The sequence below is a fragment of the Lagenorhynchus albirostris genome, chromosome 8 (genome assembly GCF_949774975.1).
Source record: "Lagenorhynchus albirostris chromosome 8, mLagAlb1.1, whole genome shotgun sequence".
NCBI classification, from domain to species: domain Eukaryota; kingdom Metazoa; phylum Chordata; class Mammalia; order Artiodactyla; family Delphinidae; genus Lagenorhynchus; species Lagenorhynchus albirostris.
The window spans coordinates 14,664,728-14,680,495 of NC_083102.1; the positions used below are offsets into that span (position 1 = coordinate 14,664,728).

Consider the following 15,768-nt stretch of genomic DNA (forward strand, 5'->3'; position numbering starts at 1 on the left):
CACTGCCTGTTCATTCACCAAACACTGAGCACTTGCTCTCAGACAAGCAGGGCTGGGCTGGGGGACAAGCACAGATAACATGCGATCCCTGCCTTCGAGGGCTTTCATAAGGGAGAAAGAAGGACAAGCAGCTAAAAGCTGACACGCAGCAGCGTAAGTCTGTCCAGGGCACTGAGGGAGTACAGGCAAGGGGCAGCCACCCCTGCGTCTGGAGGTTGCGGAGGTGAAGTGGGCCCAGGCAGGAAGGATGGAGCAGAGGTGAGTGGAAGGAAGGGCACAGCCAAAACCGAGGCCACAGAAGTAGGCAAGAGCCATTCTTGGAGGGGTTTATGGGACACGTCAGGGGGCATAGGTGATGCTGTAGGCCCTGGGAGCCACTGAGGGGGGTCTCGGGGTGGGGGGGCTTGGACACATCTATGTTTGGAACCTCCACTGAAGGGGCTCAACGGGTTGAAGCGAAGTTCCAAGAGGGTTTCTTCCATCTGAGCCGAGTTCATCTCCTCTCCCTCTGCAAGGATCCTGGTAACACCTAAAGTGTTGGTGGTTTCAGTGTACCCGCGTGATTTGCTGCGGCCTGGGGGCGGGAGAATCTTGGAGGACTGCTCGCCACCTCCTAGACCTCAGGGTGACCAGCGGCCCCATGCTGGGCTGCAGTGGAGACCCGCAGATGGCAATAGGTGCGCCTTGTCTTCACCTCCTGAATGGAAGCAGCGTGGTGGCTGTAGTGACTTTTCACACACCACACCCATCAAATAGCAAATGCTTAAACAATGGCTCTCTCTTCAAGGCTGCACATTTTTATTCAGCCACTTTGGGGATTTGCTCTGTGGTTTCTCTTGTCATCTTAACTGCTCCTTCCCAGGGGTTCAGGCTAACCCGAGTACTGGGGACTTCACTGTGTCGTGTTCCATCTGGGTCGCATTACATTTATGGCTTACATGTTTTAAAATTCATCAGGCGTCTCTCCTGTTACTTGGCTGACCTGCTCTTCCAGCCCACCCTGACTTGTCAGCGACATATTCCGATGAGATACAGACAACAGGGTCTGTCTCTTCTGTGATATATTAAAGAAAGAAGGAACAAAAGAGCCGTCTTTCCTCAGAAAACCTGGGTCCTAATGGGAGTATTGAAGGCACTAATGAATTGTGACTCTTTTATAAAATGCTGATTGACACTTATTCTGCATGTGGAGGCTGGAGGCACAATACGGCCACACTTTTTTTTTAAGACTTGGAAAAACTAGAAAAAGTGTTCCAGAAAATAAGGATGAAACAAAAGGAGCCAATTCCGTAAGTGAGGAGGACAGTGTTTTCTCTAATTTTTTCCTTCTGTGTAGACGGCTTTTGTTTTGTGTGTAAGCAAAAAAATTTCTATTGTTTATAGAAGGAGGTGACTCACTCTTCCTGAGAGAAGTCAGGGATCTAATGAACGTATTTAAAGGTATTAGTCAGGGGGCTTCCCTGGTGGCGCAGTGGTTAAGAATCCGCCTGCCAAGGCACGGGACACAGATTCGAGCCCTGGTCTGGGAGGATCCCACATGCTGTGGAGCAACTAAGCCCGTGTGCCATAACTACTGAGCCTGCGCTCTCGAGCCCACGAGCCACAACTGCTGAAGCCAGCACACCACAGCTACTGAGCCCGGGTGCCACAACTACTGAGCCTATGCTGTAGAGCCTGCGAGCCACAACAACTGAGCCCACGTGCCACAACTACTGAAGCCCGTGCGCCTAGAGCCCGTGCTCTGCAACAAGAGAAGCCACCGCAATGAGAAGCCCGCGCACCACAACGAAGAGTAGCCCCCCACTCGCCGCAACTAGAAGAAAGCCCGTGCACAGCAATGCAGCCAAAAATAAATAAATAAAATATAATAAATAAATAAAAAACATAAAAGAAAACTAACTGCATTTCCATAAAGACAAGCAAAAAAAAAAAAAACCAAAACTTACCCAAAAAAAAGATATTAGTCAGCATTAACAAAAGCCAGCAGGACTTTAAGGCTATAGCAGATGTATATTTCATATGACATCTACCCTTTTCTTGGTTCCCCACAAAATCCAGTAAGTTTGGTGCTTCAACTGACCTTTTTGAAATTCATTCAGTCATCAGATATTTATTGAGGGTCTACCACGTGTCATGTCCTGTTGCTGAATTACAAAATTTTGTATCTAAATTTATATCTATAGCTTTATCTAGTCTCTGAGAACTCTCAGCTGACTATATTAAGTGCTTGATGTTTCACTGACCAGCAGCAGTAACATTGCTGTCAATCTCATTTGCATGGTGCCTTGGCATTTATGAAGTATTTTGACATTGTCAGGGAGGAAGAAATGTTCTAGGTTTTCCTGGCTGGTCTACAAATTAAATTGACCTGAGACAGATTAACAGGAGGAAATCACAGAAAGGTTTAATAACATGTATACATGGGAGAGACGCATGTATAGAACTGAGTAACTCACCAAAATGACCAAAACCCTCACCTTAAATATCACCTTCAGCTAAAGACGAAAGAGGATGTTGTTGGTGGTGGTTTGGGACTTCAGAGGGGAGGAAGGCAGTTCACATGGAGATGGAAAAGCAACTGTTTGCTAGACAAATGCCTGCTGGGCCAGTCAGAGACGGGACGCAGAGAGGAGTGGTGATAGCTCTCTTTCTGGAGTAGGTAGGTCCTCTGTCTGTATTCTGTTAGGCAGTTGGTGGGGGAAGGGAATATCAAACTTTCTTCCTGAGTCTTTTGGGCCTTGATTGTTTTCAGCTTGAAATAATCCACATGCCAGAGAGACATTTGGGGGTAGCACATTCTGTTTCCCTATGACATATACATATGTACAGTATGTTTCTTACATGAACCTGAGATCGTGTCAGGGAAGGCATTTAGTTCCTGGATTTGGGTACAGACTGCACCAAGGAAGCAGTGCTGTCCATATTTTTCCCTTATCACTTTGGAGACCTTTGCTTAGAGGAGGCAATCTGGGGCTCCTCCTTCAATTTTTTTTTTTTTCCCTCCTTCAATTTTGATAAAGCAAATCATCTAAGTTGCAAAGGTGGTGATGTTGATGATTAAATGACTGTTGATTATATCTGTTATTCTTTCATTTATTTATTTAAATCTTTATTTATGTATTTTTGGCTGCGTCCGGTCTTAGTTGCAGCGCTCGGGCTTACTTGCCCCGTGGCATGTGTTATCTTAGTTCCCCGACCAGGGATCGAACCTGCACCCCCCTGCATTGGAAGGCAGAGTCTTAACTACTGGACCGCCAAGGACGTCCCTATTGTTTCATTTAGAGGCACCTTATGGAGCTACAATGAGGTGCAGCTGGGGTAAAAGCAGACACGTGGATGACGGGTGTGCTGCTTCTATGAAGTGGGAGAAGGATTCTTCAGAAAGGAGAAACCGAAAGTTTATACACAGAAGTTGTCAGTTTGGAATTTGATTCCTTTGAAAGGGCCACATGCCCCTAGGGAGGTATACACCCGCAGAGATTTGGGGAGCCCAGCTGAAGATGGCTGGTAGGTCGGGGGGAGTCACGGAGCTGCAGGTCTGGGCTCCTTGTTTGGGCAGCAGCGTTTGTGAGCCGAGGACTGCGTGCCACTCACAATCTGTGTGGTGAAGTAGACTGCTGGTAACACGATATCGTTAACTTAGAAAATACAGGCACGCCAGTCTTTGCCTTTTGTTTCTGAGCAGTGTCTTTGTGAACTCTATTTATAGTAAGTTCTGTCCCCCTCTGCTGGTGTAAGCCATTATTGCAGGCTACTTTCCGTCTACCCATCCAGCCTAGATTTTTAGTGCGAAAAGACCTTAAGAGATCACAATCGAAGCCATTGACGTTGTCACTCATCTGTGCATAAAGTTGGCACAAATACGCCAAAACCTTTCACTTCTACGTGCCGTATATTGTCTGGAACAGCTCCTTAGATGGGTAGCCTTTGTCTTCTGACTGACGGGACTCTCTGTGGGTGTGGAATTCAGCCCCATGGGATTGCAGGTGGGGCTCCTCCCAAGGAGACCCTTGGGACAACTACTAATATGTGGTTTATTTTCCTCTACTCTGTAAGCTTGAATAAAGGAAACGGTTAACACCCACCCCTGGCACTTTCAGTGTCACCAAACTAGTGCCTCACCTTTATGGCCCACGTTTCTGTTCCTCTTCAGACCTCTTTCTGTCTCAGCACAGGCCTAGAAGCTGACCCTGGACTCTGTGGCCGCAGGGCTCAGAGGGTTTTCGTTGTGGGTTTGCTGTTGGTACCGGGTATCCCCTGGTAGGGCTTCTGCATCCACCAGTGTGAGGGGTACACTTGAGAAGACTCCTCTCTCCTTCATCTTTGTGCCCCCATTACTTCCGTTGGCCACTCCTTTCTAGAAATTCTTTATTCCCTTGGCTTCTGTTACATTGAAGTTTCCAAATTCTTTTTTCTTTGAAGCCGCCTATTTTGTTCCTGGCTTCCTTTTCCTCCTCTTAGCCGCAAACTGTTTGATGTTCTCCAACATTTTATCCATAGGCTCTGTTTTCATCTTGGAAAATCTCAACTCCCCTACGTGTCACCTTCTATACAGATGCTCTCAAGGTCACACCTCCAACCTGAGAGTTCCCCCAAGCTTGTCCTCTGTTTCCAGCTATGCTGAGCTACTTTTCCTTTTCTTTTTTTTTTTAACCGTCAAATTTTTTTGTTTGTTTGTTTTTTATAGATTTATTTATTTATTTATTTTTGGCTGCATTGGGTCTTCGTTGCTGCGTGCGGGCTTTCTCTAGTTGTGGCGAGAGGGGGCTACTCTTCGTTGCGGTGTGCGGGCTTCTCATCGCGGAGGCTTCTCTTGTTGTAGAGCACAGGCTCTAGGCGCACGGGCTTCAGTAGTTATGGCACACAGACTCAGTAGTTGTGGCTCACGGGCTCTAGAGCGCAAGCTCAGTAGTTGTGGCGCACGGGCTTAGTTGCTCTGCGGCATGTGGGATCTTCCCGGACCAGGGATCGAACCCGTGTCCCCTGCATTGGCAGGCGGATTCTCAACCACTGCGCCACCAGGGAAGCCCTGAGCTACTTTTCTTTGGAGCTTTTCCTGCCATCTCAAACTAAGCATGTGTGGAGCGAAACCTGTCTTTCTACCTCTTCGTCATCATTCCTTTGCAACTCACCTTTTTCTTTTAATGTCACGTCTGCTGTTTGGGATACCCTGAATGTAGCTTCATGTCAGCACTGGAGTCTTTCTCCCCTTTGCCTCTCGAGTCTGTGTTCAGCTTCCGTGTGCTTCTGCCTGGTCTCTAGAGCTGTTCATTCCTTCCCATTTTCCAGAGCTTTTTATTTCTTCCCATTTTCACTGCTGAGGTTTGGGCCCAGGCTTTCGTCATTTCGTGCACGTAGTACTGTTGGGCCCTCTGACTAGTCTCCTTTTGTCCTAAATGCTTGCATTTTAGAAATCTGCCTCTTTAGAAACATTTAATGGTTTTCTGCTCTAGAAGCTGGCATGTGGAGTCGTCTGCATACAGGCTGGCCTTCTCTCATTCCCCTACATCCTGACGGTTCTAGTGCAGTTACTGTAATCTTTTCCCAAGCCTCAAGTCTTCTCTGGACCTTGACACAACTTAGAACAATCTCTGTGTAGCCACCTCTTTTTATTTCCAAGTTTGGCCTGTCCTCTGAGGCCTGGCACAAGTCCCCAGTCTCTAGGAAGAATATCTCAGCCACGTCACCCTCTGGAATTGTGTAGCTGCTCTGACAGCAGTCAGGGATTGTCTTGTGATGTCTTTTGTGTTATGGTCTAAATATCTAATCCCTGTACTTGAATCTGTAGCAAGTATCTGTCTTGTCTGCAAACTCTAGGTATAAACCCTGCACAGGTCAGTGCTTTAGAGATGCATGTTGAGCTGAATTGCAAGCACACTCCTGGATCAGAAGCTGGCAGTCACAATCTTGCCAGCCCTCACAATCTCATCTCATATTCCTCAGATTCAGATTAATTTCCTGTGTGTGTGTGTGTGTGTGTGTGTTTGTGTATGTCTGTTTCAGTTGCAGATCCCTAGTGTGAAGGGCTTCGACTTTGCTAAGCAGCATCTGGGTCAGCACAATAAAGATGATATACTGATCATTCATGAGCCAGCCCCGCTGCCAGGACCTGTGAAGGACCATGCCACGCCCTCTGAGAATGGAGATGTGCCGAGCCCCAAGGCAAAGATCCCTTCCAAGAACGTCCGTCACCGAGGAAGGTTCTTACTGGGCTTTCTGTATTTTTCTCTAGCGTGGCATGCGTTTCTGTTTTCCATTTGTCAGTTTCCAGTAGCAGAAAGGCTGATGGTGAGTGTTGTCTGGGTCTGCAGCTTGGAAGGCTGACAACATTTGCCCAAAGTCAACGAACCTGATGGCTCTTGATCCACTCTAATGGACTCTCAAAGGAGGCCTGTGTGCTTTCCTTCCCCAAAGTGTTTAAGATTAGAAATCACTGTCCATCATGGTTTGGTGGTCCGCCTGGAACTTCATTAGGGATTGACCAGCTCTAGGGTCCATATTGTGGGGTGACCATGCCAGGCCCTCTGGAGGTGATACTAGGAATAATGTATAAAAAAATGCATGGCCTGTGATACACAGTCAGCCAGTATCAGCTTTGCCCTTGCCCGTTAATGCCAGCCACTGGAGCTGTGGCTTCCTTGCTTGGTCTGCAGGTGACCTTCATCATATCCTTCTCTCCTTGCTTGGCTTTTCTCCATGTGCTCCTCTTGTCCCCCATGTTAGCATGTGTGCATGGATTCTTCATCGCCTCCCCCTGCCCAGCTCCCCTTTCCCAGTTAATTCCCATTCCACTTATCAAAATTAAGTGCACAGAGAACTGCTTGCTAACAGACTACCTACCATCACCCGGTGACTCTGTGAGACGGGCTACAGCTGTGTGAAGACACGGTTCAGAATCAGGTTTTATTAACTTAACTTTAGATCAAAGAATGTTCAGGCTTTGGTATTGAAGCCTCAGATTATCAGCTTTCCTTTGAGCTTTGGAACTCTAAATCCTGATTTTCTGCTGAGAAGGGGAAAGTGTGTGATCATACCAACGTTCAAAATGATCTTATTATTTCTGACTTAACAGAAAACCTACTCCAGTGTTTCTGGCCTAGTTTTAAGAATTTAACGAATGTTAGAACACACTCTTTACAAAAGAAGATGAATAATGTAGAGAGATATCATTTGCTTAATTACTTTGCAGAGTGAGAGTAAATCAAATCATTAAAGATTATTGAATATGCTAGTACAGTATAGCAAAGTCTTTTTTTCTCCTCTGGTAGCTTCATCCTAAACATTTAGTCACAACATCTTAATGTTCTGCGTGGTTAATATCATATTTTAGCATGTCTCAGGGGCACCAGAATGTCTCGGCATTTCAGGAAGCCCAAAGAGAAGGGGTGTTAACTGATTAAGGATTTTCACTAGCCTGGTGCAACCTGGGTTCTGTGACACCCTTGCTCTTTATATATAGAATCAAATCTCAGCGATAATCATTGCCTTTGTGTTGCAAGTGTAGGCTTCTTCCAAAGATTTGGAGTTATATGGGGTGACTGCAGAACTACCCTGGCTTCTTAGGAATTCTGCAGACCCAGCTAACGCCTAACCAAGCTTGAACTCCAGATCCTCTAATCCAACCCACGCCAGCCCCAGACTGCCAGTCCAAGCCCAGGGAGCTTGGAGACCATCCTCCACTGGGTACCTGGTTTCCTACCATTTGTTGAAATGAGCCCACTGAGCCATTTAGTCAGCTGTGTCAAGCTGTCTTCACAAGGTGACTGTGTGCTATTAATGTGTTCCTTGAAGATGCCATGCCACGAAACAATGTTTTGGACTGTTTGATTTCTCCCAGTTTTGCCTGGAAGCCTGACTTCCACATCCAAATGAATGTGACCTTTCCCCCACCTTTCTTTCTTTTTCCTAATGTTTGTATTTGTTTTGTGTCTGCAGAGTTTCTCCCTCAGATGCTGACTCTACAGTAAGTGAAGAGTCCAGTGAGAGGGAAGCAGGGGACAAGACTCCAGGAGCGGTGACCGATGGCAAGTCCCACAGAGCCCTACAGAGTGGTCTGTGACCCTTCTTGTTCTCCACTTTAAAAGTAGTAATTATGAGGGAATTCCCTGGTGGTCCAGTGGTTAGGACTCCGTGCTTTCGCTGCTGAGGGCTGCAGGTTTGATCCCTGGTCAGGGAACTAAGATCCCACAAGCTGTGCAGTGTGGCCAAAAAAAAAAAAAAAGTAATTATGAGGTTCCAATAGACTAGGGTTTTATACTACTTCAAATGCAGAACATTAAAAAAAACCCCAAAACCTGTGCAGTAGAATATTCATCTTTCATTTAGTGAATTTCTCAGATTGACTGTCACCATCTAACACTGTTTTTGTGTCTGCATTGGGATGGGGCCATGCTAGAAGTCAGAGATTCACTGATAAATTTTGAGGTTAACAGTCACCTTCTACTCTAGTGGCGGCTTCTAAGGATTTTCCTCTCCGAAGGACAAGGAGGAACCAAACTAAAGAGTCTCAAAAACTGCATCCAGGATTCAGTGACCTTTTTGGGAGCCTGTTCAAGTATTTCACAGTTGTCACTGTTAGAAAGTTGATTATTTCTCATAGGTCCAAGTGCATTATATTTTGTCCTGGTCCTAGATCTGTCTTCCAGAAATAGTTGAGTGTGATTAGATGGTTTAGCATATATTTACATGTGTTGTCAGACGCTGTAACTCCTTAGGCCAGGTATGAAATGTACTTCACTCCCCTTCTAAAGAGTATTGTCATAAAACTTATGCCCTGCAGTAGAACTAAGCCCATAGGTCTTAGTAGACTTGGAGCATTTTTTGGCCTGATGACAAGGTAGGTTGGTTTTAGTTGAATTGATTCTGTTAAATGTGCTAGTACAGCTCTTATACTTGCTGGAGTTTTTTTTTTTTTTTTTTTGCAGTACACGGGCCTCTCACTGTTGTGGCCTCTCCCGTTGCGGAGCGCAGGCTCCAGACACGCAGGCTCAGCGGCCATGGCTCACGGGCCCAGCCGCTCCGCGGCATGTGGGATCTTCCCGGGCTGGGGCACAAACCCGTGTCCCCTGCATCGGCAGGCGGACTCTCAACCACTGCGCCACCAGGGAAGCCCTGCTGGAGCTTTATTTATGCTTCAGGGTTGTGTTTTAGTAATGCAAAGAAAATTGGGGTGCCTCAGGATATCATTTTTATTTTAATTAATTAATTTATTTGGCTGCGCCACTTGCAGGATCTTAGCTCCCCTACCAGGGATTGAACCCAGGCCCTTGGCAGTGAAAGCGTGGAGTCCTAACCACTGGACCACCAGGGAGTTCCCAGGATATCATTTTTAATAGTAATTTTTATACTTACATTTTCATCACAAATTTCTTTGTATAAAGATGCAGTACAGAGTGAACCATATTCTATAAATGAATAGATTCTGGTTGGAAGCTGGAGGGCCTGTTCTATCACTGTCATGTTTGTGACTTTGTATGTCCCTTAGTCTTTGGGGCTCCTGTGGGATTAAACTAGCTGGTTTTTGAGATTCCTTCCAGTTTCTTCCAGTTGTTTCTTTTTTAATGTTACAAAAGTACCCCTTAGGGCTTCCCTGGTGGCGCAGTGGTTGAGAGTCTGCCTGCCGATGCAGGGGACACGGGTTCATGCCCCGGTCCGGGAAGATGCCACATGCCGCGGAGCGCCTGGGCCTGTGAGCCATGGCCGCTGAGCCTGCGTGTCTGGAACCTGCGCTCCGCAACGGGAGAGGCCACAGTAGTGAGAGGCCCGCGTACCGCAAAAAAAAAAAAAAAAAAAAAATACCCCTTAGAATAAGGGAAGAATAAAGAATTTTTTCTTTAGCTCTAATTTCATAGAATCTTAAAAATTAGTTAGCGTTATGGTAACAGGTGTACTGTTTCAGATAGACAGGATTAAAATCTAATTTTGATTCTGGTAAAGAAATATATGGGGAAAAAAAATCAGCTCTGGAGTTTCTTAATTTCAGTTAATTGCATATCTGAGAAAATCTTGCTTTCAGTTCCTGTTTTTAAGTCCTTACTGTTAGTATTAGAACCAGTATATTCGACATGGCTAACAAAAATCAAATATCACTCAACATATATTTAAAATCCAAGTAGTAAGCATGTCAGTGTTGGGACTCGACTCAGAGTTGACCATGGAAGGAGACAAGAGGGCTAGATGTTCTCCTGGGTCCTAGAAGCTCAGATGCCGCTATTTTGATTTGAAAATGCACCAGAATTTGTATGTTATTTTCATGCTTTAGAAAGATGGTTTTCTCACTACAAATATCAATTCACCTGTAAAACTTTATTTACTTCTTAAAAATTTTAATGCTGCCATAAAGGTGTTTTATTCCTTGCCTAGAACTTAGTTAAATACCCTATAAAACTATTCTGAATTTTTATTCATAGCTTTTAAATTATTTTGTAATTCACATAAAAATCCATCTTGTGTTGCAAATCCTAATGAAATACAAATTAATGGAGGCGTAAGATTGCTTGAGAACCATTCTGGGTCCCTCCAAGCTGCCCTGGGACCGGTGTTGCTGCTCACTACAGCGGGTGGCATAGCTGCTGGGTCTCTTTAGACTCCTTGGCAAGGCTTTCGATGGCTGTCATAAGTCATCCAGCATTTTCAGGGCCCACCTTGCAATGGAAGCTGAGAAAAGACCATTGTTTTGGTTTTGGGTCAATTCAAGGTTGTACTTTATTCTTTCCCAGCTAACCATTTTTGGAAGGTGGCTAGACCATGATGCATACCTTTACAACCTTCGAGACCCTTATGAGATTATTCACGCTGTGTTCAGTGTCCCTGCGTTCACAGTTATTGCAGTTTTAGAATAAGTCACATCATTACCACTGCTTCCCCTTAGCAAAGTTGTGAAGACGGCTGAGGTTTGGAGTAACACATGTTCCTTAAGTGAAGGCAGCTACGTCCAGGCTACCAGTGCTGTGTCCAGGCATAATTCTAGTTTTCTCTGTCTCTTCTTTATCATCAGGAATAAACCACGTAGGTAAGGATGGCTAAATGCTGAGTATTTTCTTTATGCTCTCCGTAGGTTGCATGTATGCAAGGCTGTGATTTTTAAGTATTTAGAACTTCATTAATTTGAATTTAGCAAGTCCAGATTCTGGAATCTCACATAGGAACTAAGCTGACATTTACTTTTGCACATGCTAAAGAGTTTGCAAAGCAAATTAAATTTTTAACAACAAGGTAGGGTGACTATTTTGACTACATCTAACATCAGAGTTTTTCAAGTAATTGTGGAGGACACATTTATAAATGATTGAGACCATAAATTATAACTCTCCTCTTTTCATTATAGTGAATTCCCAGAGTAGAATTTTATAAACTTAGTTGAGATGGCTAGTTATTTACTCATGCAGTTAGCAAATGTTTACTAAGGGCCTGTGATGGGTTAGGTGCTGGGATAGGATGAAGACGAAGAGACAGATGTGATCCCTGCCTCACAGGATACTAATGTGGGTCACAGGCCTCAGTATTAATGCAGTGTGATGTATTTACCAATAGATAATGAAATTAATATTTCTTTAAAAATGTTCTGTTGCTTTGGTATTTCAGTAATTCAGATTGCCTTTTCCTGTGTCATTTTGCTTTGTGGACATTATCCTATACTGTAATTTCTATCATATATATTTTTTGTTTGTTTGATAATATTTGAAGAGAAAGGACTTTAATCCAAAGTCCCTACTTGCCTTAAGGCAGGATTCACACAGTATTGATCTCTACGTAGGCCTTGTACTTTCCATTGGTCGTTATTATCCAGGTAATTTTTTTAAAAAAAAATTGTGCAATGCGTAGCAAACAATAAAAATAACTGTGTTTATAATATGTATTATATATATATTTCTATGTATAATAACCCAGTTTGTTTATCTATATGTATGGAGATATATGTATGTGTGTATATATAATATGTGAATATGACAGATAACAAACTGCTCTTTTCAGCCTTTTGGAAGAGCTGGGTTCCAGGCAGTATAGAGGTTGAGGGTTTTCTGCATGTCCCCTGCTTCTCCTGTTGCAGTTGGTGAATTATAGAACGAGGATCCAGGTGGGGAGTGGGATGGGGCATGGACAGGAGTGAGACACAGGCCTGCAGCTCCCTGGACCCGGGCAGGCAGACAGCGCAGGGGGGAGGGGCCTTTCTTCCTGGTCACCTTTGCACCCTGATCTTGTTACCATCCTGGAGGAAAGCAGTCTCAGCCTTAGGTATCAGTAGCTTAATGGGACACCCTTGTGACATCTGCTGTCACTTTAAAAGTTTGGGTTAGCAAGGCTAGCCTTATCTGATGAAGCTAATTATCTCCTTCTAGGCTTCTTGCCTGTAATTTGAGTAGCTGAAGGGATGAATGGTGGTGTCTGGCTGTGCTTGTATTGTGCAAATGGTCAGGCTCCCTCCAGTCAGGGAAAGAAAGCTGGAGAATAGCCTGAATCCAGACAAGTCTGCCTCCTGGACAAGAGAGATGTCTTCATTCACAGAGCTATGCACATAATTTCTCATCACTTGGGATAGCAAGTGAATATAATTCAAATTAAGAGGAAGTACAAAGATGTACGTACCACTGATGTGCGTTCCTTCTATACAGTATCAACTACTTACTCCTTACTGCTTTGCTCAACACTTCTTTTTTTTAATTTAATTAAAAAAATTTTTTTATACAGCAGGTTCTTATTAGTCATCAATTTTATACACATCAGTGTATACATGTCAATCCGAATCTCCCAATTCATCCCACCACCACCCCCCCAACACCACTTTCTCCCCTTGGTGTCCATACGTTTGTTCTCTACATCTGTGTCTCAATTTCTGCCCTGCAAACCAGTTCATCTGTACCATTTTTCTAGGTTCCACATATGTGTGTTAATGTATGATATTTGTTTTTCTCTTTCTGACTTTATGCACTGTGTGTGACAGTCTCTAGATCCATCCACGTCTCAACAAATGACCCAATTTTGTTCCTTTTTATGCCTGAGTAATATTCCATTGTATATATGTACCACATCTTCATTATCCGTTTGTCTGTTGATGGGCATTTAGGTTGCTTCCATGACCTGGCTATTGTAAATAGTGCTGCAATGAACACTGAGGTGCATGTGTCTTTTTGAATTATGGTTTTCTCTGGGTATATGCCCAGTAGTGGGGTTGCTGGATCATATGGTAATTCTATTTTTAGTTTTTTAAGGAACCTCCATACTGTTCTCCATAGTGACTGTATCAATTTACATTCCCACCAACAGTGCAAGAGGGTTCTTCCCTTTTCTCCACACCTTCTCCAGCATTTGTTGTTTGTAGATTTTCTGATGATGCCCATTCAAACTGGTGTGAGGTGATACTTCATTGTAGTTTTGATTTGCATTTCTCTAATAATTAGTGATGTTGAGCAGCTTTTCATGTGCTTCTTGGCCATCTGTATGACTTCTTTGGAGAAATGTCTATTTAGGTCTTCTGCCCATTTTTGGATTGGGTTGTTTGTTTTTTTAATATTGAGCTGCATGAGCTGTTTATGTATTTTGGAGATTAATCCTTTGTCCGTTGATTCATTTGCAGATATTTTCTCCCATTCTGAGGGTTGTCTTTTCATCTTGTTTATGGTTTCCTTTGCTGTGCAAAAGCTTTGAAGTTTCATTAGGTCCCATTTGTTTATTTTTGTTTTTATTTCCATTACTCTAGGAGGTGGATCAAAAAAGATCTTGCTGTGATTTATGTCAAAGAGTGTTCTTTCAAAGTTTTCCTCTAAGAGTTTTATAGTGTCCGGTCTTACATTTAGGTCTCAAATCCATTTTGAGTTTATTTAGGTGTATGGTGTTAGGGAGAGTTCTAATTTCATTCTTTTACATGTAGCCGTCTAGTTTTCCCAGCATCACTTATTGAAGAGACTGTCTTTTCTCCATTGTATATCCTTTCCTCCTTTGTCATAGATAGTTGACCATAGGTGCATGAGTTTATCTCTGGGCTTTCTATCTTGTTCCATTGATCTATGTTTCTGTTTTTGTGCCAGTACCATACTGTCTTGATTACTGTAGCTTTATAGTATAGTCTAAAGTCAGGGAGTCTGATTCCTCCAGCTCCGTTTCTTTCCCTCAAGACTGCTTTGGCTGTTGGGGGTCTTTTGTGTCTCCATACAAATTTTAAGATTTTTTGTTCTAGTTCCATAAAAAATGCCATTGGTAGTTTGATAGGGATTGCACTGAATCTGTAGATTGCTTTGCATAGTATAGTCATTTTCACAATATTGATTCTTCCAATCCAACAACATGGTATATATCTCCATCTGTTGGTATCATCTTTAATTCCTTTCATCAGTGTCTGACAGTGTTGTGCATACAGGTCTTTTGTCTCCCTAGGTAGCTTTGTTCCTAGGTATTTTATTTTTTTTGTTGCAGTGGTAACATGGTAATGTTAAATGGTAATGGTAAATGGGATTGTTTCCTTAATTTCTCTTTCAGATTTTTCATCATTAGAGTATAGGAATGCAAGAGATTTCTGTGCATTAATCTTGTATCCTGCAACTTTACCAAATTCATTGATTAGCTCCAGTAGTTTTCTGGTGGCATCTTTAGGATTCTCTGTGTATGGTATCATGTCATCTGCAAACAGTGACAGTTTTACTTCTTCTTTTCCAATTTGTATTCCTTTTATTTCTTTTTCTTCTCTGATTGCCATGGCTAGGACTTCCAAAACTATGTTGAATAATAGTGGTGAGAGTGGACATCCTTGTCTTGTTCCTGACATTAGAGGAAATGCTTTCAATTTTTCACCATTGAGAATGATGTTTGCTGTGGGTTTGTCGTATATGGCCTTTATTATGTTGTGGTAGGTTCCCTCTATGCCCACTTTCTGGAGAGTTTTTATCGTAAATGGTGTTGAATTTTGTCAAAAGCTTTTTCTGCATCTGTTGAGATGATCTTATGGTTTTTATTCTTCAGTTTGTTAATATGGTGTATCACATTGATTGATTTGCATATATTGAAGAATCCTTGCACCCCTGGGATAAATCCCACTTGATCATGGTGTATGATGCTTTTAATGTGTTGTTGGATTCTGTTTGCTAGTATTTTGTTGAGGATTTTTGCATCTATATTCATCAGTGATATTGGTCTGTAATTTTCTTTTTTTGTAGTATCTTTATCTGGTTTTGGTATCAGGGTGACGGTGGCCTCATAGAATGAGTTTGGGAATGTTCCTTCCTCTGCAATGTTTTGGAAGAGTTTGAGAAGGATGGGTGTTAGGTCTTCTCTAAATGTTTGATAAAATTCACCTGTGAAGCCATCTGGTCCTGGACTTTTGTTTGTTGGAAGCTTTTCAATGACAGTTTCAATTTCATTACTTGTGATTGGTCTGTATTTTCTGTTTCTTCCTGGTTCAGCCTTGGAAGGTTATACCTTTCTACGAATTTGCCAATTTCTTCCAGGTTGTCCATTTTATTGGCATAGAGTTGCTTGTAGTAGTCTCTTAGGATGCTTTGTATTTCTGCGGTGTCTGTTGTAAGTTCTCCTTTTTCATTTCTAATTTTATTGATTTTAGTCATCTCCCTCTTTTTCTTGATGAGTCTGGCTAATGATTTATCAATTTTGTTTATCTTCTCAAAGAACCAGCTTTTAGTTTTATTGATCTTTGCTATTGTTTTCTTTGTTTCTATTTCATCTATTTCTGCTCTGATCTTTATGATTTCTTTCCTTCTGCTAACTTTGAGTTTTGTTTGTTCTTCTCTCTCTGGTTCCTTTAGGTGTAAGGTTAGATTG

The 15,768-nt window shown here is 43.0% G+C and overlaps 1 protein-coding gene across 1 annotated transcript in view; it reads left to right on the forward strand.

Annotated features, from left to right (window-relative positions):
• The window catches only part of KIAA1549 (KIAA1549 ortholog), an 84,169-nt gene that overhangs the window by 26,397 nt on the left and 42,004 nt on the right, over window positions 1-15,768 (forward strand). Inside the window, exons 10-11 of the mRNA XM_060156582.1 lie at window positions 6,004-6,200; window positions 7,936-8,024. Of these exons, the coding sequence (XP_060012565.1) occupies window positions 6,004-6,200; window positions 7,936-8,024 (286 nt within the window). The remainder of the gene's footprint in view (window positions 1-6,003; window positions 6,201-7,935; window positions 8,025-15,768) is intronic.